Here is a 26277-nt window from a genome sequence, read left to right as displayed (position 1 = left end):
CTTAGCATGCCTGCCATTATTGGCTAAATGCTATTTACTATTACAAGATCAAGCAAACATTCTCACAAAGGCAAAAAATATGAGCTAACATGACAACCAGATTCTGGTAAGAAAAACTAAGCTAAAAAATGTCCTTAAGTGTTTGCAGCTCACTTGGGGTGAGCCTCCAAAACCTTTAGAGTTCATCTCAGCAAGCTAAGGTCTAGAGCTTTCCTGTCTTATAATTCACCTCACATCCACCATGGTACGTTTTCCCCCCCAAAGTCATCTTTCTGAGAAAGAATCATTAAGAACATGTTATCAGAAGTTGCAGGAAAAGAAAATCAGAATCTGATCTTTTTTATTTAAGAACACAGTTTTCAACATAGATTGTCTGTGGCATCTTGTGGAGCCTTTAGCTTATATTAAAAGAGACCTGGGTCCAAGTCTCAATTCTGGCTCTAACTAGTTGTGGAAACTTGGCAAGTCCCTGGGCCTCTCTGAGGCTTAGATATCTTATTTATATAAAAATCTGAAGAGCTTGCACTCGATCTTAAAGGTTTCTTCCAGATTTATATTGTATGATATGTCAATATAATATTTTAAAATATAAATATTTAGGCTAAATCATTGAGCATAGGAAAAAAAAACATCTGGCATCAATAAGATATCAATATATTAGAATACCAATGTCGTTGCTCCTTTGTTTTCACTTTAAAATAAAGTAAAATTGCATGGGCTCAAACTATCATTTTATGCATACAATTCCTTGGGTATCTTGGGTTTTGAAAGCAAAATTTCTTCACTTTATGTTTCAGTTTCATGAATACATAAATATACATGATGCACATGTGCAATGATTAGATTTTACAGAAAAAATAAGAAGGATACTCTTAAATATAGGGCAATGATTTGGTTTGATACATGCTTCCACAATGCAGCCAAGTTTTCAATGTAAAATGAAAGCATCTCATGTAAAGATTGCAGTTTGTAAGTTGGACCCCTACTGGTCTAAATTGTCATTAGGAATACATAGTTTTCCATAAATTAGCTTTTGTTTTGGATTTCCTGCTGTGTTCATATACATGTTGACGGAATGTGTTAGGCAATATTTTGGCATTATTATTTGTTATTAACTTTTAAGGCTAATATTATTTCAACTGTCTATACCTTGTTGACCCAAATATGGTTATTTTAAAGTCAATACTTCTTTTGAACGCTTTCATATTAATATGTGCTCAAATTATCATTAAAAAAATGAATTATTCCACCTATAGGATATTTTGATATTCAAAGGAACTAACACTTGACGTAGCAAGGTTCTCTGAGCATTATAAGATAACATACTGGAAATCATAGGCTTTATGAAATAACAGTTTTTTGGGGGAAAGGGGAAAGGGAAGTAAGGGATGACTGCTGATGTTTTATATCTCTATACTGTGTACTTTTCCTGTCTATCCTTTTTTGGCATGTGTCATTAATGGGAAAGTAGAATCACGGCTATCAAAATGTCTTGATGAGCCTAGACAGTGATTCAGCTCTGTAGGTGTGTTTCTGCCAGAATATTAGACTCCTGTTCTTTTAAAAATGATAATATTAAAAAATTCTACTTTTAAATTTCATTGCCTTTTTTCTTTCTTTACTATGTAGATTCAATGTAATACGTTTAAAGATACTGCTTAGTAAATAGCAATTCCAGCTGCCCTGACAGCCAGTGCTGAAGCTGACAGAGGCTTATGAAAATCAAGCTGTTGTTTCTGTCACCAAGGGAATTAAGTCGGGATTTATAAAACAGATTGTTTTCCTAGTGTTTCTTTAGTTTCCTCTTGCTTTCAGGTTCTGTTCTCTGAATGAAAGAAGCATTCCTTCTCCAAACGAATGGAAAGAATAAAGTGTTCACCATCAAGATTAACTGCCCAAAGGGGCCTGTCATTATCAATAAGCTAGAGAATCTTTGAGGTAACAGCTGTCAACGTGAAAGAATATGGTAAGAGGACCTATTCCAAGAACATTCAAAATACGGAACGCAATCATTTACATGATTTATAGACTATTCCCTGCTTGCCAAAATACTGAGTTTGTTGTTATCATGAAATGTTTGTTAACAGAGGATTCATTCGTGACAGTTATTCGCAGCTTCACCATTGAGACCCCATGGATCTGCTCATTATTCAAAGGCTTGTTGTACTGACTCAGTTTTCATCTGGATTCCTTTCTTCCAAAAAGGTTATTTAAGAGCTATATCCTACTTTTATGCAACAAATGTGTATGGATGTTAATGACCTACTTAAGCATACAATTTTTCCTTGACTTGTTTTGACTTTTTGGAGAAAGTGGAATAGACCTGAAAATTACAATTCTTTGAAATTTTAAGACACTTTAATCATCATCATTATTAAAAGATCCAACTATTAGGTATATGGAGACTCTTAGAGGAAGGTTGGTATATTAAACTATGGCAAAATCCAGAAAAACATTCCCTTCAAAACATCCCTTTCATAATAGCCCACTCTCCCCTGAGAAGTCACATTTGAAAGAGAGAATGTGAATTGTGAGTGTGTGTGTGTGCGCGCAGGCGTGAGCGCGCATGCGTATGGTTGTCAGGTGACAACCTTTAACAAAATCAATGACCCTTCAGGAATCCAGGCACAAGCAGCTCAAGTAGTTTGTTGTTCAGCATTCATTCATCAACAAAGATTTAGCCAGTGTCTGCCCCATCAAGTTCTGTTGCCTGTGAAAGCAGAGTGACGCGGAGTCCATGTCACCACTTCTGGTACCGCACGGGTAGCGGTAAACTCAACACATCTCATCAGTCTGCCTGGACCATCTCATCTCATCAGGCAGGGCTGGAAAAGATCTTAGGAAGCCAGCGTCCCAGGTGCTCCCCATTCAGCTGGGCTCACTTGGAGAACAGTTTTCCTCAGTTATGAACTTAACTATAATTAATGGATATTTGTGAAGCATTTGTGGACATTTATTTCAAAGCAACATACAGAGGAAGTCACCCCTGATCTCCTGGAGACTGCTCCCGCTGTCCACTGGCTTCTGTTTGTAGTGGTCTCAGGCTCCTTTCCTAAAAAATAAATGACCCACTTTCCCACTTTCAACATGCATTGCTTCTCTATATGTGATTCTTTTCTGAGATCATAAGGAATTTCTTGAAAGAAGTAAAACGCATCTAACAATAGCTTTATGCTGAAAATAGAAAATACTGGTAAAATTTGTGATTTGAAATGACTGAAATAATATGGTTAGGTTTTATGTACAAATTCTACGTAACTCACATAGGCTCACAAACTACATCATGAAGCTAGCTTGTTAAAACTACAAATGTAGGTAATGAAAAGATTAAGGATCCAGAATGAAATTAAAAGGCCCAATGGTAAAGACCTACAGCATTTTCGGTCCACTCAGCAGTGGCCCCTATACATTTTTTTTAATGTTCTTATCACCTTTATCATGTAATTGTGAACCATCTATGGTATTGTTACTTTATAAATAAATATTTTTATATTTAGATATTTAATTTAGTTTTCCTTGAGATTACTGACTTAAAATTTTAAATACTTTTATTTTAAAAGGAAATTTTTACAGTATTACCTTAAAGGAAAAAATCAGTATCTCTTATACAAATAGAAGGTAACACTAAGAATAAACAGAGTAAACTGTAAACTATGTTATTAAAATTACATAGAAATTATTGCCAGCAAAACCATTCTTTATTTGTGAAAGAAGTGTTGACAGGTGTCATGACATGGGAACATCTACTGAGATCTTCCTCATGTGACATGATCTGATGTAACAGAATAAGAATTCAAAAGGGAATATATTTCCCAGTTTGTCATTCCATCTTATTTATTCTCCTGTCCATGCATCACCTGTAAATTCTTAAATCTTATGAGAAACAATGCCCTATGATATAGTGGAACAAAGTTCTGGACGCAAAATAAAAAGACCTGGATCGTGGTCCCTGTTTAAACACTGATTGGCTTTAACGCTAGACACGTCACTGATCTCTGGGCCTAAGGTTTTTCTTTCTAAAAATTGTGGATAATAATATTTGGTTTACTAGGTTGTCAAGGAATAATAATATCACTAAAATCAACTGAGCACTTACATTTTATAGGCACAGTAATTATTATTTTTTCTTCTTTTTTAACCATTAAAAAATTGAAGTATAGTTAATTTACAATGTTGTGTTAGTTTCAGGTATACAGCAAAGTGATTCAGTTATACATATATATCTATTCTTTTTCAGATTCTTTTCCATTATAGGTTATTACAAGATATTGAAAACAGTTCCCTGTACTATACAGTAGGTCCTTTAATAATTATTTTATTAAATATTCCAGAGAGCTCTACTTTTACTAATCTTGTTTACACTGATGAGGAAACCCAGTTTAATGGAGGTTAAGCCCTGCTCAAGATCACATAGCTAGTAAGTGACAGAGGTGGGATTACAAACTCAGATCTTCCTGCTTTGAGGCTCTGTACTTATAAACAGCACGCTAAAAATATATTGTAATGTGATATTCAAATTTGACATCATTTTTTCCCACATAAGATCACTGTGGTAAAGATCATGTCTTACTCTTCTGTGTGAATTCAGTGTTTAGGAGGGATATTCGATTCTTGCTAAGTTTAATGGAATTAAATTGACTGTGATACTGGAAATAATTGAAAGGCAATGCCTGGGAAAAACAAACAAAAATCTGCAAGATGCAAAAGCACTTGTAACATTTTTTTTTCTCAGAGCGAAGGGCCTCATGTCCCAGCTTTGCATACAGTAATATTCCAGGGAGCCTTGGGTACCCTTCTACAGCCCTGGGAAATGAAAGCAATAAAGGGGAGAGAGAGCTCACTAGCAGAGGAGGAGACCGAAAGGATCAGCCTGTGGCTAAAGCTTTAGGGAGAAAAGACAAGCCCAGGAGAGAGCCGGCCAATGCCATGCCAGCCTCGCGGATGGAGAAAGCCACCAGGAGAGGAGCATTAGGACGAGCTTCTTCGGAAACTTGGATAAGTCACCAGTGATGAAATCCAACAGCTCAGGAAGACTGGAAGTTCTTATCTTTAAAAACACTGAATATTTTCTCCCAAAACAAATTAGTACTATACAGAAGTGGCTCTAGCTAAAAAATATAATTGTTCTTTGATTCACTGTGTGACAGCGGTCCCCAACCTTTTTGGCACCAGGGCTGGGTTTCGTGGAAGACAGTTTTTCCATGGATGGGGCGGGGGGGGGGGGGGGATGGTCCAGGAGGTAACGCGAGCGATGGGGAGGGATGGGCAGCGGCAGGTGAAGCTTTGCTCGCTTGCCCACTGCTCACCTCCTGCTGGGGGGCCCAGCTCCTAACAGGCCGCAGACTGGTACAAGCCCACGCCCAGGGCTTGGGGACCCCTGCGGTATGATGTGTGCTTAAAATGTCCAATGGAAGGATCTCAAAGTAATGTTCTTTCCATTTCTAGGCCCAACTCAATAATGGAAATTGGATGGGCCAACCTCTTTGGTTATCAAATGCAGAGAGACATGATCTCCATCTCCAAACAACTTTTGAAATATGGGAAACACATGGTTTAAGAATATCTTCAAAATAGGTTAATAGAGTACTCATGAATGTTTGGAAAAGAACCCAGAGATATCATTTCTTTCAACAGTTTTAAAACTATTTTCTGGGTACACTTTGTAAATAAAATCTTAAAGCATGAAAGCATGTTATCTAAACTTAAGGGAGAGAAACAAACAAAAACAGACTATAAATTCGTGTGGAAATTTTAAATCTAGTTACCCCAAATATCCAAAGTAACATTTCTTTCCACTTCTAGATGTTAACTACCAAAAGGGTTCTAGCCAGACTAACTCACAAAGAAAATCAATGAATATCGTAACTTTTTTTCCCTCAGACACATCTAGATATTTTTATTATATCACAATGTATTGGTTTTAATATTCCTGAGAATTGATTTTTCAGGCCACATTTAAGTTTATGTGGTAACACTTAAAATTTGTCCTTATGTCAGCATTTTTCAAAACGCATAATCCTACTTATTATTCTGGTTTTAGCAGGAAAACCTTTCTCTAATGCTCAAACTCAGTAAGTACTGCGTTTTACGCACTGCCCTAGTCTTCTACATTTATTTCTTTTTTTTAACTAGTCATCATGGTTATAATTAGGCGCTCAGTGTTTGCATTTGCTAAGATATAATCTAAGACGGCGAGGACTGTGCTGTTCACCGCAGTATCCGTCACTGTGTCTCAGTAAATAAATGTTGAATGAATGAATGACGGACGGATGGATGGATGAATGGCCACTTCCTTTTCTGGTGTTATATTATTAGGCCACTAAAGAAACTGTGGAATCTTATTTTTAAGGAAGAAGGACAAGGTGTGAGTAGTCTGTAGACGTTCTAAAATGAAGTCGGAACAATAAACTAAAAAGGGTCTATACACATTTGCATTTTCTTTGATCTGTTTTATTTGAGGATGAGACCTTTGTTGGAATATAGATTCAATGGAACGTAGAGTTTTTATGGTGAATTCATTCCTAAGATTCCTAGCAATCTATCAAGCTCTTTTCTTAACCTCATATATGCCAGTTGCTTCTCCTTTCACTCCTCTGTGTGTAGATATTTCTCTCGGAGCTCATTGCTCTCGGTACCGCTAATGTAAAAGCAAGTGACATACGCAACACCAATTAAATATTCACGCAACGTAGCCCTGAAATGGTGAATACTGCGTTATGCTTCCCATTTGTCATGAGTCCGGCGATGTTGCTACATTCTGCAAAAACGGTATCCTACAACAGAGAAAGCAGCCCCATATTCCACAGACAAGATATTTATGAACGGCACAAACTGGAGTTCAGCTGGCTTTAAAGGTACTGCTTGTTGTTGCCGCCCTTGGACGTTTTTCAAGTCAGGGAGATTCTTATATTTGAATGGAAAATACAGTCTGTTTATAGTATTTCCCATATATTATTTACTTTAGCTGAACTCATATCAAGCTAAGAGTAAATAAATTATTTTTAGGGAGGAGAGGAAGAGCGTACGGTCTACATTTATACAATTTCCTGGTTTTGGTAGTGATCTTTTTCTCTATAGTAATAAATAAATATTAAGATCAACAAAACTAAACATTTTTAAGTTGTGCTAATAAATAGCAAGAAAAAATTTATAACGTCGAAAAACCCTGGGTGTACAATATATTGATTTTTCCCACTTTAGGTTCAATTCAGAAGTCGATTATATGATTATACAGAGCTGGCTGGAGAGTGAACTGAATTTTAAGTGATCTCTCAATTTTTTCTAGCTTTCTATATGATATGCTAGACATAGAAAACTAATATTTTTTACAAATTAATAGAGTTCATATTGAAAGTCAGGATAGAGTGCAAACATGACAAGATGGTCAAGATTTCTGTGGGTGTTAGAACAGTGTACGTATATGAAAGCACAATTTCATCTATACAAAGTGCTGTCCTTAATAAAGAAAAAAACCACAACTGCCTAGACTGGTTTTGTAGTACATTTTTTCCTTTTTGAATTTACAGACTCAGAAGACTGCAGGAATATGTTTTTATTATATTCCTCCTCTCCTAGAGGTAAACTGTTTTACTCTGAGCCATCATTCACCATTGAATCGGGTTTTAAAATGTTCTTAATTTCATGTATCCAAGGATAAAATAAAATATTGATATATTGATTAAAAATTTTTAGTTTACAATCTTCAATTCTCTAAAATACAGATGATATGTATTTTTTCTACATTGGGATGACACCACATTAGTATTAAAATGCTACCATTCCATCTCAGACAAAATGCATTTTCTAAAAGTAATGCAACTAGGAGTTAAGGGAAGAAGCTGTAGTGAAAAATGGTATGTAATTCACTGTTCGGCTGTGTTCTAAAACCTAATAAAGCAGCACTTTTATTATAAAGACATGTCCAAAAAGAAAAAAGAATGTCACGACACATTTTATTTTGCCATCTACATTTAAATGGTTGATTTTTCACGAAGCATAAAGGGCTGGCTTATTTTTCCTCCTGACCCTGAGTTGCATATATACAGCTAGTACCATCATCAACTTCAAGGTACATGGAGAGGCAAAAAATGTTCATAAAATCCAAATAGACACAGAAGTAGGACAGAAAACTGCTAAGGAATCATCACTGCCATGAACCTGGATTCGACAGGTTATGTTTTGCTTGATCTAGGGAATGCTTATGTTGTTAAATAGCCTTTTTAGCAGACATATGACAACATCTATTTTAGGAATCAGTTGATAGCAGATGTTCAAAGTAAATAAATAACTACATATGTATTTTTGAAAAAGAATATTGAAAATGTGAGTAGTTCTTTGGTTAGCAGCCTACGTCAGAAGTTCATAAGAAAAACAATGCTGTTATTTCTTGTCATTGGGAAATGAATCCACAAACCACTCCCTTACAAGTTCAGATTTTGGTGGGAAAAAAAAAAACTATTGGAGTTTTGGAGGGCAATATGAAGTGTGTGTTTAGGGATACAGGGTTTTTTGTGGGTGATGGAAGGGCTCTAAAATTGACTGTGGTGATAGTTGCAAAGCTGTAGGAATATATGAAACACCATTGAAGTGTATACTTTAAATGGATGAACTATATGGTATGTGAATTATATCTCAATAAGCTGTTATAAAAAAAAAACTTGCCATAGGGATTATTGGTTGGAATAAACCTGGCCAAAAGGGTCCCAAATTGAGAAAATATGCTAGCATAGCATAATGTATTTTGGTACGATTTTTGTCTTCTCTAGTTTTCCTTAGATTTAAATTACATGTGCAAATACTTTTGGTACTACTCTAAGGGGAAATGGTGTGACTTTTCAGACTCTGCTAGCAGTATATGGTCATGTTAATGAGGTTAAATGTCCATAACGGTGTTATGTGAAGTTTGACTTGACTTTGTTGCAGTTTTAACTGGTGTTAACATAGTAATTCCAACATATTTTGACCCGTATTTAATAACGTTTCAATAATGTTTACACTTCATGATAAGATTTCTGGGCATATTTCAATGGGTAGAACATCAAAATTTCAGGGACTCTCCCACACAGGAAGAAGAGCATTCTGTGAGTAAAGAACAATCATCAAGACACCTGCTCATTCTGTAACTGTACGCAGAAGCAGAGGTAACCAGAAGACTATTTCTTTTCTACTCATTCTTCGGTGAACAACTGTTGGCTCCTGCCCATCTTTATACTTTTCTGATTTTAGCAAAAAAGAAGAATGAGTCAATTAGGGCCCAGAGAAAGTGGGACAGGTATTTTTTGGATAGGTCCGTATCACTGAACTCAACCTTTGTGTTTGGGAATCAGGAGAATTTTCATCGTCCATAGGCACATCAACTTAAACATTAATGCAGCAGAGAATGATTTTAACTGGCAGCTCAGTGATCTGAAGAAAATCACACGCGACTCTGCTGAAAAGAGGTCTGCCGTAAGTACGGGCCCGAACATTTGATCTCTAAGAACTGGTGCATGAGAAGTCATGGTACATCTATTCTATTATGAGTCAGTTACAGTTTCTCAGTTCCGCTCACTTCCCTATGCCAACATGGCTTCACGATCTCCCATTGAGACTAGTTTCGTAAGAGGTTGTCCATACTTGTACCGTCCAAACGGCAGCCATCAGTCACATGTAGCTGTGAGTTCAAATTAATTAATAATAATAAAATTTAAACTCCAGTTCCTTAGCTGCATCGGCCACATTTCAAGGGCTGCACAGCTACATGTTTCTAGTGGCTACTGAACTGGACCGTGTAGAAGCGTTTCCGTCGTCAAGCATCACATCTGACAGCGCTGGTCACGGACCACGGCAGCATCACCTGGGAGCCTGTTTGAGATACAGACTCTCGGTTCTCACGCTGGATCTGCCGAATCAGAACACGCGTGTTTACAAGATCCCCAGATGATTCCGAGGCACATTCAAGTCTGAAAAGCACGAGTCTGGACTTTCTGTCTTCAAATTACATATTCAGGAATGCCACTAGAGCAATCTTTGAAAAGCATAAATGTGATCCTTTTTCATTGCTATGCTTTCATTTCTTCCCTGTTTTCAGTTCTTCACAAACCCCATGGGAGGCAGTACAGTGTCCTGGGGTGGTTGGTAGTCTCCAGCCCAGCTCCCATTGCTTACTGGCTGTGTGACTTCAGGTGAAATGCCTCTCCAGGCGGTAGATTCCTATCTGTTAAACAGAGCTGATAACTCATGGGGTTGCCGGGGAAATGACAGGAGGTGATCCACACACAGTGCGGGCACTCCGTGAGCCTCCACGCGCACCACTGTGGATATTCCACGCTTCTTCCTTTCCATGCCTTGGATGACCTCTTCTCAAGGTCATCTCCCACCAATCATTCTGATGTCAAACCTAGTGAACTGAACTCCTCTGCATCTTTCAAATATCACCTGCTAGATCAAGTCTTTCTCCAACATCTTCAGCCAGGATTAGGTGTGTCCTTCTTTCCTTTCCTTTTCTTCATTTGCTCATTCGGATCAAGTTGCTATGAAAGCATGTCCTGTTAAAAGTGTGTTTGCATACATGTCTTTATCATTTGACTGAGAGCTTCTAGAATGAAGGGCTAATTTGAACCTCTAACACCTAGTGGAGTGCCTGGAAAAATGTTGACCTAAAAATGGTTACTGAAAGACCATAAAAGTACCAGAAGAAAATTTAAGTGACTTAAAAAATAATACTTGGAGTAAATAAGAATTTTATAGGTATAACACGAACATTAGAAATTACAATGGAAAGGGACTTCCCTGGTGGCGCAGTGGTTAAGATGCCGTGCTCCCAATGCAGGGGGTCTGGGTTCGACCCCTGGTCAGGGAACTAGATCCCACATGCCGCAGCTAAGAGTTCGCAGGCCGCAACCTAAGACCCAGCGCAACCAAATAAATAGATAAATAAATATTTTAAAAAAGAAATTACAAAGAAAAAAATCGATAACTTTGATTACTTAAAAAATTCTATATGGTATATGGCAAGACAACCAAAAACAAAGTTCATAATAAATCGGAAGAATATATAACATATGACAAATGATTCATATCCTTAATAAACACGTGCAACTGCCCCCCAAAAAGAACAAAAGCCCCAATAGAAAAATGGGGGAAACTACGCAATTCCTACACATACATAAAAAAATACAAATGGTCAATAAGTATTTGAAAAGATATTCAGCACTACTAGTAATAAATGAAAACAACAATAAAATGTTTTAATTTAAGAGATTGCCAAGGATTACAAATATTGATATTAAGTGGCACTGGTAGTTGTGTAAACTGAGGGTAACTTGGCCATGGTTTGCCTACCCTTTGGCACAGAAAATTTCTTTCAAAGAATTTATTCCGATAAAAATTTGATCGACGGAACCCAGCTGCACATACAAACACACACACGCGCATAAGAAAATAGTCACTGCAATTTTTGGAAACTGGTTAATTAAAAATAGCTGCTAAATGATGTTTAATGAATGATAAATGAGAAAGTCTGGTACAAAATGAATTAAAAATATGGGACTCTAGATGTATATGTGCATCGAGAAATATCTGAAAGGGCAGACACCAAAAAGTTAGTGGTTACCTATGCAAAGATATAACATTTACCTATGGGAATTAATTTTAACTTTCTTTTTTGGCCTTTCTTTAGTCTCTGAAATTTTTTATAGGCATAGGAAAAACAACCAAACAGCAAAGTCTGTCTCCCTCCCTTCCTCCCTTTCTGACTATCCTGAGATAATTTTATCTTAGAGAAGAGACTTGTTAACGCTACAGTAACTCATAACTTCTCATGACCTTACTGGAAGGTGAGAAAGAAAATTCTAGGCGAGAAATAATTTCTCAGGCCTTTTATTTTACTTATTTCTTAAGGCTTTGACTTAATATTGACAGTCAATATGAGGGAAGGGGACCTCTAAGGGAATGGAAACAAGAAAATTTAAGGATGGCTGCCCTTTTGCTGAAGGTTGTGAGGTCAATGTGATGATGACACTGGTCTCCCCATTGATTGTGGGGTTTATCAGGCTGATCTGCCTGGACAGATCTCCCTCTCTGCTTTGCACACACACTCAATAGAAAAGGACAGCCTTCCCGGGGACAGAAGTGTCCTATTTTTTTTTTTTTTCAAGGGTAAAGGCAGTATCTTCACTCTCAGAAAGATTTATCATGCTAACTGATGAAGAAATGAAATGCTTTACCTGATCTAAACAACAACAAAAAACCATTACGTTAGAGTGTTAGTTATTGAAGTACAGGAAGACCAGTGAAGATTCTAAGTATACTTGTGTTTAATTAAAGCAATAAAACGATGAGATAATTCTCTGATGATAAAAGTAATTTTTTGGCAGGTAACACTTGGATTGTATCACCTTAATTTCTAGGACAGTAACTAAATCTTAACAGATGTTCAACAAATATCTGTTAAACTGACAAGAATACGTGAGTATATTAATTATATAATTTGTATGTTTCCATGTGGGGAAAGATAAAATCAAAGGGAGACATTCATGATCGTGGTACTGGTAGGCATAACGTAGGATGTTAACCACTAAACAGTAAAAACAGGAAATTTGAAAAAAAAGGAACATTTGAGTCTTTATTTAGGAGTCTGATATTCAATTATATTCACTGATGGATCCTTGAAAAGAGTACAAGGCTCACAAATAACAGGGATCTGATCTCACGTTAAAATGCTACTTTTCTTCCTAGTCACGCAATGTAAATAAAATTAAATGGTATCAGAGTTGATATTCAAAATATTTAACAACTGGTAGGACGCAGGTACTTCAGATCAGAAAGGATGTCTGACCACACATCCACAGCACAGACACTGAATTCCGACCCTGCACAGTACTTATCTATCCGTTTAGCATGTACTATAGTAAAAAAAAAAAAAAATCCCATACAAACATACGCTTAATTTATTACATCCCACCTGTGACCAGTGCATTTCAGAAACCCTTTAAAATTCTTCAGCAGCACGCTGCTGACAAGTACAAGTGAGGTATACAGTTACCCAGAAGAGATGCTCTTCATGGCTGGATATTTTCCAGCTGAATCCTAGAAATCTGTCTGTGAATAGATTTGTGTTGTGACGTTCCTCGTGTACCTCGGGTGTTGTGGAAGGGCACAGCAATACATCATTAGTGTGTGACCTCGGCCAAGCGACAACCCCTTTGGTACCTGCTTTGACCACCTTTACAAGGAGGGAGTTAACTTAGACTGAAAACAGACAGAAAGGTTTCATGTCGCTTTCATCTCCGACGGACAGCGGCCGTACAAAGCCCCGTGACGATGGTAACGAGGCTGTGGGCAGGTTCAGTGGGAAAGGGCGCCTGGATTCATTAGCGATGCCGGCCCCGGTCAAAGAATTGGAAGTCACAGGACTCCCCATGCCACCGAGTTGCCAGCCCTGACTCAATTATCTCTAAAGTTCCTTCCTTCATGCTCTAAAATTCTATTTTCCTCTTAAATGACGTGACTCAAAATGGTTATTTCACTTTCCAAAGGACATCATTTATAACTAAGGAGTACTGTAGCTAATGATAGAAACTGGTTCACCACAAAAGCGTCCTACTATTCTGCAGACAGCCCTGTGATTCTCTTATTCAGCTACAGAATTTCACGGGGCATCACAAATCGCTTTGCAAACTTGAGGATCCACCACTGGCTGTTGTTCTTGTCGGCAAAACACACAGCCTGTGATTTATCTCAGTGGACACCATTTGCGTTTCGACGCGGTGGGCCTTTCCCTACACTTAGAAGCAGATCAAGGTCGGATGTGGTCATTTCTGACACTTGAATAAGCAACTTTCCAATAGTGTGAGCGTTCACCTACGCTCTGAAACAGTTAGAGAAAAGGCATATTTACAACTTCTATGAGCAGCTCCCATCATCTGGGTGACAAAAAGCATGATCGGTACCACGTCGGAAAAGCTGGCAAATCCACACAGAGGAGCGCGCACGTGCTCAGCCGCTGCTCTACGGACACTCGGTTCTCTGGAGAGCGTTTCCTGAGCGCAAGAGGACGGCCCAGAGCGCTGGGTTTTACATTTAGACAGCTGAGTTGTGTGAAAGACAGTAACATCGCAAGGGGCAGAGAGCTTCCTATCGACTCTGCCCTGAAGGAGATTCCTGCACAGAGTTCATTCCTCCTACGAGCGCATCAATTATCTCCTGGACAGGAAATGCCACAGAACTGCCCATATCTCGCGAGGGACAAATCCAACACAAACACACACTCTACTGTGTGTGTCCAAGACAGACCTCGTGCCTCACGCAAAGGCAGCTTTTCCATTTATCTACGTATGACGGAAATTACTTAAAATACTCTGCGATGTATCATATATCAGTACCAGCCCCTCCCCCATGACATATAACCTCCGAATACACACCTTGACCAAATACATAAAATCAACTAAACAATCATATAACATCCCGATTTACAGACGAGAGAGTTCTAGAAACGTGTTCTTACCTATAAAATACGACAGAAGTATCGCCAGGAGCACGGAGACCCCTACAGCACACAGGGCGGTGCATTTCCAGCTACAGTACTTTGAAGACTTCTTGAATTTAAAAGCACTTCTTGACAGGGTGTTTCTAGGTAGTGGCCGAGTAGGTGGCGAGTACACAGAGCCAGAGGCCATCGTGTACCCTGGGGTTGTAGCACTGAAGAGAGGGGTTGTCCCTGTTCCTGTCTTGAATAGGAAATGCCTGCGGGACAGGAAAAAAATATCATTATAAGATACACACAGATTAAAACGTGAGAGACAGGAAAAAAACCAGTATAAGATACACATAGATTAAAACGTGAGGGACAGGAAAAAAATATCATTATAAGATACACATAGATTAAAACGTGAGAGACAGAGACGGTGAGGCATGAGCTCTCCTCTCTTTCGCTCTCTCTCTGGCTTTAAAATCATTTACTGCATATAATTCAAAACATGAGAAATTAAGAAAATATTTTAACCAGAAAACCCAACTCAGAAAAATGACTCCGGGATGAAAAAGACTGGTTTGTAATGAATACAGGAGGATTTACACACACAAATGATTACTGTCCTTTCAAGTAGGTGTCTTGAGAGACCGCAGAGTTGTTCTAATCGTACCATTTCCTGCACAAAACCATTTTGGAAGTTCCCTTTATGAACTGCCTTCAGAACATCTTCACATTTCACTTAAGAAAAGTAATTACATTACTCTATAGCTACGTGTGGATTTGCTCTATATGAGAACATGTACTCCTACAAACACAAGCACACCTGATCACGTGGTAAGACTGATTTCTTTTCCGGACATATGGGCGAACATTCTTATCCTTCCCCGCTTCCCCTCCCCAGTAACGGTTACTGTCAAGCCTGGCCACAGGCAGTGGGTCAGTTCTCAAGGGGGGCAAACTAATCTTATCTTCCGCTTATGTCAAACATAACCAGGAGAGTAAATCTGTTGGAGGGAGGCATAGAGAAAGAAAGGACTCACAGAACACTTTCTAAAACCAGCCTAAATAAATGAAGAGGTTAGTGAAGCAGGTTTTCAGATCAACTACAGAAAGATTCCCTAACGACTTGAGCCAAACGACAGTGGGGTAAACTGCCTCTAAGAGTGGTCTGCTCTCTTACCTTGAAAATGTTTAAGCAGAAATTTGAACGATCACACGACAGGAGTGCTGTATAGGGAATTCTTTAGGAAAGATGACTCGTTTTAAGATTCCTATTAACAATAAAAGTCCCCAAATTTAGAAAAAAGCACCATGTTTTTCATGGATTACATTTCATATTATGCTAGTATCTGATTGTGTATTTAGTTTGTGTCCCAATATTTACTATCATTTTCCCTAATAACACACCCAATTAAGTCAACAGACTCTGCTCTCTCTTTTCTATGCAGGAGGCTATAGGAAATAATCTGGAATATTCCACCATGGTACAATACAGTCTTTGTGCAAGATGGTTTTAGATGGGACACAGCTGACTATTTTAAATTGTAATACAATGTACCTATTTTAATGGGTATTAGAAAATACATTGAGTATATCAAACAAGTTAAGGGGTTAAAAGGACAGAACTTGGAAGCTAGATTGCTGAGGTTCAAATCCTGCTTTACTACTATGTATGTGTCTTTGGGCAAGACAGCTAACCCCTCTCTGTGTTTTGGTTTCTTAATCTGGAAAATACGGATAGTAATAGTATCTTCCTGTCGGGGTTGTTATGAGGCTTATATGAGTTAATATTTACTGTAGTGTACTTGGAATACAGGAAGCACAATGTGTTTCAGAAATGAAAAAAATCAAAGTCATAATTTTACATATATTATTGTTTATGAAAGGCTAACCAGGTATTTAAGTTACAAAGAGTCCATTTCCAGAAAATTATTAATAATAGTGTAGCTGGTGCACAGATATGGTAAAAGTCATGAAAATTTGACTGACAGGTATAGTGGAAAAAATTCTAGGTTAGAAATCAGAAGATTGAGGTTTAAGTTCCTGGTCTAACATTTCCTACTTTTATGATCCTATTTTCATCTGTAAAATGATTTACTTATCTCACAGGGTTGTAAACCAGTTAATGCATCTAAACATGCTTTGTCAACCACAAAATTAGAACAGATGCAAATGATAAGTAACTACTTCTGTAAATTATACTAGCGACTGTATTGTGAATCCATTTTCCCCCATGTAACTACTTTATAAAGCAAATTTTAAAGTTTATAACCTGAATTAAATGGTATGTTGGAAGCAGTATTTTTAGCACCTACGACCATATTTATATTCAGCATAATTATTAAGAATGTGGGCTCTGGATCCGGACTGCCTGGGTTCAAATCCAGACTTCACCTATAATTATCTGCATGAAGTTTCTAAGTGGCTCAAATTTTCTGTGTCCTGGTTTTATCATCCATTAAATGGGAATAATAATAGCACCTACTACATAGGCATTTTATGAGGATTCAATGAAGTAACCTATGTGACGTGTTTACATCTAGCACCAGGTAAGTGCGGAATAAGCATTAGCTATTTTTCTTCCCAAATCCACTCACTGGAATCTATATTCCAAAAGACCCAAAAGTATCATTTGAAGACTTTAAATCCCAAAGCAGAATGTAACACCCTCACAACCAATGTCTACAAGATGAATTCCCTGGTTTACAAATTTGGCATTGGCGATCCCACACGTGGGAGGGCACGTGCGCTGGGGAAGAAGACGGACCGGGCAGTGCCGGGGAGGACCCCGATCATCCAGGTCGGGGGCAGGCAAGCTTTCTCTGTAAAGGACCTAACAGTCACCATTTTAAGCTTTTCTGGCCACACCGTCGCAACTCTGCTTCTACAGTGACTGCAGCCACAGACGATACGTACTTGATTATGGCTGTATTCGAATAACATTTATTTATGGACATCGGAATTTTCATTTCATGTCATTTTCCCATTTCTTCTGCTTTTGATTTTTTTTCCAGTCACTTAAAGATGGAAAAATCATTCTTAGGTCATGATCACTACAAAAACAGGTGACAGGTTGGACCTGGCCTGAGAGTTGCAGCTGACCCCCTGATCAAGGTTCTCACTTTCTTTAGGGTTATACGTGAAGAGTGAGCGAGGGTCCCAGCGGCCCACAGTAACAGACTACTTTCCTTGCCGCTGGAAAGGAGTAACAGAACGCGTTCTGAAGGATACGTACCCACCCCTCTTGGAGAAGGAAAAGGTGAGGCACGAAGGATAACGGAGCCAGACAGAGATGCTACTGAAGGCCCCGTTCCCTTTACTTTCCATCGTATCATCACGCTTATTTCCTTCAAAGGGCTTATTACAGTCAGTGCCTATCTTGTCCATCTGTTTACTTGGGCGGTGGGTTAAATTGTTTTAATGCTGTTTAAAATGTGCATTTTTCCTCCTGAAACTACCACCCCCCCCCCCCCCTTTCTGCCTTTGCGCTTCCTCTCCTTTCTCAATTCCAGCAGCTGCCTTGTTGCATTGCCCCCAGGAGAGACGAGACAGGACAAGAAGTAAAACAGCCTGAGTGTCCTGCCGGTTTCCCAAAGCCCAGTCTACCGGGTGAAATGGGGTGGACGCGGGTATAACCAGAATGTCTGGGAGAAACGCAGTGTGACGTAAAATAGGGGTTTCTCTCCAGGCGGGGAGCAGGAAGAGAAGCCTCGGGGAGCTGATGAGAGCAGAGGATTCCACAGGGCCCAGTGGCGAGTGGATCAGGGGCCCTGAGAATGGAAGACACGTGTCCTTAGACCTCAGACAGAGACCGGCAGAGGTCGCAGGGTCCCCAAGAGAAAACTAGCCGGTGGAGAACCTCCCTGAGATTGCTGCATCTTAGCGGGACTCACAGGAAGCAGAATGACCTCTACGGCTTCAAGCGTAGCAGAGAAACTGGACCAAAGGCGCCTGCGCGGACAGGAACGCAGCTGTCGAAGCAGCAACACTGCGACTGATAATGAGGAAACAGCATGAAGACTCAGGCACCTGGGAGTCCCTGCTGGGCTCACTGCATCGCGACGGGGTGGCGGTGGGGACGGGGTGGGGGGTGGGAGCGGGAGAGACCCAATCACCCGAGCGAAGTTTCCAGGGATGAGAGTTTCAAATAAAATCAAGACGGAAGTATAAAAAAAATGAAGTTGTTTGTCTAGTATCCTAAATTGATGGATATGAGTGGTATATCCACTGCATAAATCTCTGGTCTGTCTTCTCCAGTTAGAATGTAAACTCCACAAAGTCTCATTCACCTCTAAGTATTTTCAGGACTTAGAAAGTTCCCGGTACATAATTCTTGCTCCGTAAATACTGTAAAATAAATAAAATGGTGACTATTGTGCCGATGTGGACAGTGGGCCTTGTAGAAATTAAGTACCTTTTGGACAAAGACCCACAGCTGATAAACAAATGATGACATAAAAATAAATAAAAGCTGGAAATCATAGCAAACCTGAACCTGGAAAATGTGTTAGCGCTTTATTCAGAGGGGTGTGGGTCATTTCTCAATGGGAAATGGGATTTGAACCTCAGCCTGTGGACCACTAAAGATTATGATCTTAGCTTTAACACTGAAAACGTGGTTCGAGACAAGGAGTTAGACACATGCTGACTTCAAGTTAGACATCCCTTTTCCAGTTTCCAAAATTTGTGGTATCAATACATGATGTCCATCTGCTTTGGTGATCCCGGCAAGGAACTCTTTCAAGAACTAGGCTTCAACTGCTATGAAATTATTATTTTTCTTAGAGCAAAATGCAACTATGAGATATTGTTGAAAACAAAGATATATTACTCAGAAATACACTGCTCATCAAGGTTAGCAGAACTGAAGACTCTTTACTTTCAAAGAGTTTCAAATTTTATTTATTTTTACATAAATTTAGGTCTGTACTGCTTATACTGTCATACAGTCTTTTAGTTTATTTTGTAAAACTCAAGTAATTCATTTATTTTCTGGCTGTGCTGCACGGCATGCAGGATCTCAGTTCCACGACCAGGGATCGAACCTGTGCCCCCTGCAGTGGAAGCACGGAGTCTTAACCACTGGACCGCCAGGGAAGTCCCCTAACTTATTTAATACATAAATTGACTTTTGTCGCTGCAAGAGAAAATAGAATTTGATTGTGTTGGGATTTTTTTTGGCCACTGACTTTAAAGCTCTGAAGTGCGTTTCCCCTTCCTCTGTCTAAATGACTATCCGTGTTGGGGGTGGCATCAAATTAGTGCCTTGGAGATGTACGTGCATAGTAAATAAAGAAACATTATAAAACACTGAAAGAGAAACCAAATCACCCGTCAATTATATTTTAGAATCACTGGTCTTCAATATTTTCAGATGGCTTTCTAGGGTGTAAGTATAGAAAGAATTCGTAAAGACTGCTTAAATCGATGTATTTTGAAACCATTTACAAATGATGGCATTCATGTGAGGATGATTCCTTTAAGAATCATTAGAGCCTCAAAACAGATATGTTAGAATATACACATGTAAAAACCTCTTAGACATTAACTAGACTAGTAGAAAAGGTCTCTGTCAACATACTTTCTATAGAGAACACTTGGTTTCAGATTTGGTAGGAATCTGTCCATTTTTAGGTTCAGACAGGATGCCGTCTTTCCAAAGTCAACAATGTCCTTTCCACTGCAATACAGAAAATACAACACACTGACAAGTGTATTTTGTGACTTACCTGTATCTTTAAGCCCAGGATTTTTTAAAAAACTGTTTCAAGCTCGAACACAATGCTTAGTTTGGGTCTAGAATTCCACACATATTTAATAAATGAACAGATAAATGAATACTGGAATTCAGCTACATGAAAAGTATACAAGGAGTTTCCAGAAAATTCTTTTATCACCTAATTCTCTCTAAGGCACCTACTCCTGTGTGTCATGATGGTCTTTCCCACCCTGTGACTCTTCACCAGTCACACAGCCTTGGGAATATGTTTCTCACATATCAAAGATTCTGCAAAAATTACTGTCAAAAACATATGCTTTTGACCCGGCATCCACATGAGGTTTGGAGAATAAAGGCAGGGGTTTTCTTTCCTTCTCAGACCATATTTGGGAATGAAACAGGCGGCTCCTGTGAGAATATGCCCCCGTTGTATTCGGCAATAAAGCAGAAGCAGCGGCAGCTTCTTTGTAACACAGGGCACACCAGAGCAGGCTGATCTCGTTCTGATGTTTCTAATGATGCCCTGCACGGCACCTGTGTCCAGTTCCGCTGCCATCTGTGCCACCATTTTCACTCTGGTGACAAACTAGAGATGCGCACTTGAAGAGAGACTATCGGAGACTGGGAGGAGCAAAATCAATTTCGAAGCCCCAAAGGCAGCGGTGCAGAAGGTCACCAAACACTAACAGTTGCTTTGTGGCTTTGGAATCTATTAACAACAACAAACAGACAAGCACCGTGGAACCGCGTGGCATCATTAACTGTAACGCCGTGAGGCAGCGAAAACACAAATGGGCAGGATCACTCGGTATTAAGCACAATTAATAGTTGCTCGTTTTTCCTCTGAAGTTGAAAGATCCGTTTCTTTGTTGATCTGCCTTCACACCAACCTTTTCATTTCAGCTTTCCGCCTTTGGTTCCAGCATGTATTTCTAACTGACTCTGTGATGGACCTTTCTCCGGGTCATGCCACAAATTTTAAATTACTATCTAAAAAATGGCACAAATGAACTTATTTACAAAGCAGAAACAGACTCACAGACTTAGAAAACAAATTTATGGTTACCAAAGGGGAAAGCTGGGGGAGGGATAAATTAGGGGATTGGGATTAACATATACACACTACTATATACAAAACAGATCATCAACAAGGACCTACTGCAGAGCACAGGGAACTACACTCAATACTCTGTAATAACGTATATGGAAAAGATCCTGAAAAAGAATAGATACATGTATATGTATAACTGAATCACTTTGCTGTACACCTGAAACTAACACAATATTGTAAATTAACTACACTCCACTATAAAATAAAAATTTTTTTAAAAAAAGAGGAAATTAGTAGGGACACAGACTGAATCTCCTTGTCCTTCTTGCTGTCTCCATTCCCACCTTTTGGTCACTGTTGGTAACTCTGTTCTTAATGTTTTTCTAACTGACGGATTTAGGGGTAATTTTCAATTACTATTCTTTTCTGCCTGCCCCCTCCTCCCACCAGTATTCAACCAGAGAATTCAGTCAGAGAATCTTACATTCTTTCCTTTACAGCATTTCTCCTTTGCTTTTTTCTCTGTTTCATTCTTTTCTTTTCTTTTCTTTTTTTTTGCCAGGGTGGAGAAGTTCTTCTGAGTTCTTATACCTCAACTTCCTCTTTTTAATTTGTTTGGCAAACACCAAGAATGGGCACAGTAACATTTTCATTTCAAATTTCCTTCTACTCTCAAGTGAAATGTCATGTTTTAAGTACTGAACCTGCACAATACACTGAATTACTTCTATATGTCCAGTCATAATTTCTATCTACCTTTACCTCAGACCACTTACAATTGCTTTTTCTTGCTGTTTTACCAGTCTCTCTGCAGGTACACGTTGTTCCTTGGTAACTCTTCACTTTTGATTGTTTTTGTCTTTCAAAGTAATCACCACAAAACTTACTATTGTTAAGATTTTTAGTGGAAAAATAATCAGATTTTTGGCGTAAATTTAAATGTGCCTTTCTATATTATATGTAATATCAATTTATTCAGTGCTCATTTTATAAGATCCTAACATCAAGTACAAAATTAAACAAGTTATAAGATACAATTAAATTGTAAGCTTACAAGCGTCACCAGGAAACAAACAGGTTAATACTAGTCTTTTGTTCAGGAGCTTAATATAATCACGATACTCCTCTAAAATCAAGAACATGGTTTAATAAGTCGGAAATTATAGGAACCAAATGAGAAGCATCCCTGGAAAATGTGTTATAGCATCATTCAAAGCCATGTGAGTCATTTCCTCAGTGGGACATTAGGATAGAAGATAAAAGTCAAAAAGAAAGTGTGCAACCACTGAATGAAATTTTAATTAGATTAACTTCATAATTGGTTATCTTCATAGAAAAGAGGGTTTTTTTTTTTCCCTTCCATGTTTTATACAGCATTAAAAACCTTTTGAGAGATGAGCAAACAAAGCAAATGATGAGAATGAAAAGAGGATAGCAGTCAGTGCTCTGTTCCTGTCCCTAAGGCACAGCTGAAACCTTTACTGGTGACACACAGACACCTGGAAAAATATTTCTATTGTCTAAAACCTGTTACATCTTATGGGGAGAAAGGCTCTATTGCACAGGAAATGATGCTTTCTTCCTCTTCTTATAGTCTTTGTTGAATAGAGAGAGTAATTTACATCAAACTAAATGTGAACTGTTTAAATGTCTTGATGCCTTGCCTTCTATGTATGTTTCTAGGCAAATCAATAAAAATTTTACCTATAATACAGATTGCTTGCTGCAAATTGGATGCTCTGATTTCAAAGACAATGTGGCAGTAAGAAGAAAGATTGGCAATATTTGGCCAAATTTACAACATTTTCAGAATCCAAAGTTCTCACTTAAGAGCTAAGGAAATTTTAAGTTATATATAGGCTCTTTTTCCTTCCGGCAAAATATAACTTTCTGGATTTAAGAGGCTTATTAAAGGTCTCATAAGATTTCCTCAACATCAAACAGCGCTTCTGAAATGACATTTTCAGATTTAAAGCAAATGAATCCCACACTTGTGGATTAAATTTACCTGGTAATATATGAAAGCTAAAATTAACTACTGAGTTCAAAATAGTTTTAGTCACTTGATGATGCCCAAACAATGCATGGTTTGCCTGGAATTCATTTTAAGATAAAATACTTTCTAAAAATTTTCAAAATATACAAAATTTAATTATTGTGTGTTATCTTTCATATTGCCCATTATCACTCACTTAATTACCTGTAATCTATCATTGAGAGTATATATATTAAATATTGCAGGAGCTAAAACAGCCCCAAATATTTGTCAGTATTTATTTATTTATAAATTTATTTCATTTATTTATTTTTGGCTGCTTTGGTTCTTCATTGCTGTGTGCGGCTTTCTCTAGTTGCGTCACGTGGGCTCAGTAGTTGCAGCTTGCAGGCTTAGTTGCTCCACGGCATGTGGGATCTTCCTGGACCAGGGCTCAAACCCGCGTTCCCTGCATTGGCAGGCGGGTTCTTAACCACTGCACCACCAGGGAAGCCCTGTCAGTATATATAAGAAATGATAAAACTGAAAGATGATATTAACTATTATCTGAGCACTTTGAACCTTAAAACCTGTGCTTCATTATCACAGTCTTTAGAATTTTCACTATCAGGGCTTCCCTGGTGGCGCAGTGGTTGAGAATCTGCCTGCCAGTGCAGGGGACACGGGTTCGAGCCCTGGTCTGGGTGGATCCCACATGCCGCGGAGCAACTGGGCCCGTGAGCCACAACTACTGAGCCTGCGCGTCTGGAGCCTGTGCTCCGCAACAAGAGAGGCCGCGATAGTGAGAGGCCCGCGCACCGCGATGAAGAGTGGCCCCCGCTTGCCACAACTAGAGAAAGCCCTTGCACAGAAATGAAGACCCAACACAGCCATAAATAAATAAATAAATATAAACAATAATCTGTTTGTACTTTAAAAAAAAAAAAAAAGAATTTTCACTATCAAATTCTGATTTTTCAATTCCAAAGCCAAGTGGATTATCTGCTAAATATATACTTAGCAACATTTTGTAACTGATTAAAAGACTTGAAAAAGCAGTTTATTTAAGTGGTGTGCTTTAGGATAATGATGCAAGCAAATATAAAATTTTTGGCAGCTATTAAACAGAAAACTAAAGAAAGCAAGCGCATGTAGAAAATTAGCTGTTTCTATTCAAGGCTGGGATCCTATTGGTTTCCCTTACCTTTCAGCAACTGATTCTCAGTAGATATCCAGAGACATCTGCAATTACTTACTGTGCTTAAATACCTAGGTGTTTGGAAAGAAATCTCCACCAGTCAAGGATGATGGCCCTAAGCAGTTCTGTGACAATCCTGGAACTAAGAGATTGCAGAGGCTGCTATGAATTTTCAGGGAGAAGCCTACCCACACGAACATCTGCATGAAACTGCAAAAAGTATTCTGCAGTCACCTATCTTTCTCATGGAAACGGTTCCATCAGACTGATGATGGACTCACAGATTTCGGTAGGGCCTTATGAACTTACAGAGTCAAGGGTTAGGCCACCAACATGAGCAGAAATGTACTTCGAGACTATTACATACATTAAAGCAATGGTTCTCAAACTTTGGTTCGCATCAGAATCCCTTGGCAGGCTTGTTAGAGAAGGTCTGGGGTGGAACACCAGCAGCTAATGCTGCTGGACCAGGGACCACATTTTATTCAAGACTCCCATCCAGATTGTACAACAAAACAGAAAATCAGCTCAAAAGACTCCTGCTTAGACAGTCACTGCTGCTAGCTCACTTCAAGTAGTCAATTTAAAGCAACTGTAATTTGTACAATACGAGGCTCAATCCATCTGATCTCAGACTCAAATGGTTTAGATATTTTTCATTGTTTTGTGTCATCTCACTCAATTCCTTACTTCCAATACCCCCCTTCATTGTCCCTCCCTTTCAGTTTCACCTGTTGGTTAAGAAATTGGTTGCTTCATCCTTTTTAACCTCATTGTTACTTTTGAATGTCTACCATGTTTATTGGCCTGTACTTTATCTCTAAATTAGACACCAGTATCCATTCTCTCCTGGCTCTTCTGTTTCCTAGAGGTATCTATATTTCCATGTGCTTATCAAACATTCAGCAACATACTATCTTATTTCACAAATACCTTCTTTTAGGGAGTTCCTCCTTTTCTCTTTGAACTTGACACTTGGATTTGTGAGTCATGTAGAAGGCTAGCTGATAATTCACCTTGGGTATTTATAGCTTCCCAAAAGGTTTCACTACTTTTCTTCATAGAGATGATGCTATTTCTCTACTCTTAACCTTTTTGGCTGGAATTGTTTTTATATATTCTTTTTTTCCTCTAAAAACTTTGCTTCAATGTATTACTTGGATTAAAATCTATCTAAGAAAGAAAAAGCCATCTCCACTCATTCTCTTTATCTATTAGAAGAGACTTCTGGAAAACTCAATTCTAAACATTTTAAAAGCACTGTATACACACACACAAATACAACCTCCTTACTCCTTTTCACATCTGCTACTTTGAGGGGAAGGAAAAAAATAAGAGTATTTTCCCGCACAACATGCCTTCTCCCTAAGTTTTCTCCTTTGAAGCAGCTGAGGACAAAGCAGTGACAATCAAGGTGCTGTTCCCAGCACTGGCCACGGTGACTGCACTGCCACACACACCCGGACAAAGGTCGCAGCGGTGGTAGCTTCTGATCACAAAACTACATGATGAAAAGAAACTGTTTCCCTGACGTTCAGAGGCAGCAGAAATCCCCCACTGAATCCTCATTATTACAGGTAAAGTTTTTTCTTTCATCCTTTACATATTGTATTAAAACGTGCTTTCAAGGGTGGGAGTGACAGACCCAGTTAAGAGTAGTACTTAACTGGCAGAAGGAAAGTAAAAAGTAGTTGGAGGACTAGTTTTTAATTAACTGCTTCAATAACCACCATGGTAGCAGCAGCACTTGCCAAAAGCTTTAACTAAGAATAAAAAAGTATCAAATGGGATCTAAAAACAGAAGAGGCTTGTCTCAAGGGTGGATTAAAAAGGTGAAACAGTTAAGAAAAAATAAGATTTACCTCGAGTGAGTTAATGATAA

General features: G+C 38.6%; 1 protein-coding gene across 8 annotated transcripts in view; it reads right to left on the bottom strand.

Moving 5' to 3' along the window:
• The window catches only part of TENM3 (teneurin transmembrane protein 3), a 608889-nt gene that overhangs the window by 139741 nt on the left and 442871 nt on the right, over positions 1–26277 (bottom strand). For all 8 annotated transcript variants that reach the window (XM_057537184.1, XM_057537189.1, XM_057537185.1 and 5 more), the window contains one exon: positions 14486–14724. In XM_057537184.1, coding sequence (XP_057393167.1) covers positions 14486–14724 — 239 coding nt within the window. The remainder of the gene's footprint in view (positions 1–14485; positions 14725–26277) is intronic.

Source organism: Balaenoptera acutorostrata, chromosome 21 (genome assembly GCF_949987535.1).
Source record: "Balaenoptera acutorostrata chromosome 21, mBalAcu1.1, whole genome shotgun sequence".
NCBI classification, from domain to species: Eukaryota; Metazoa; Chordata; class Mammalia; order Artiodactyla; family Balaenopteridae; genus Balaenoptera; species Balaenoptera acutorostrata.
The sequence above is the reverse complement of the archived record's forward strand: the minus strand, read 5'-3'. Positions and strand labels throughout refer to the sequence as shown.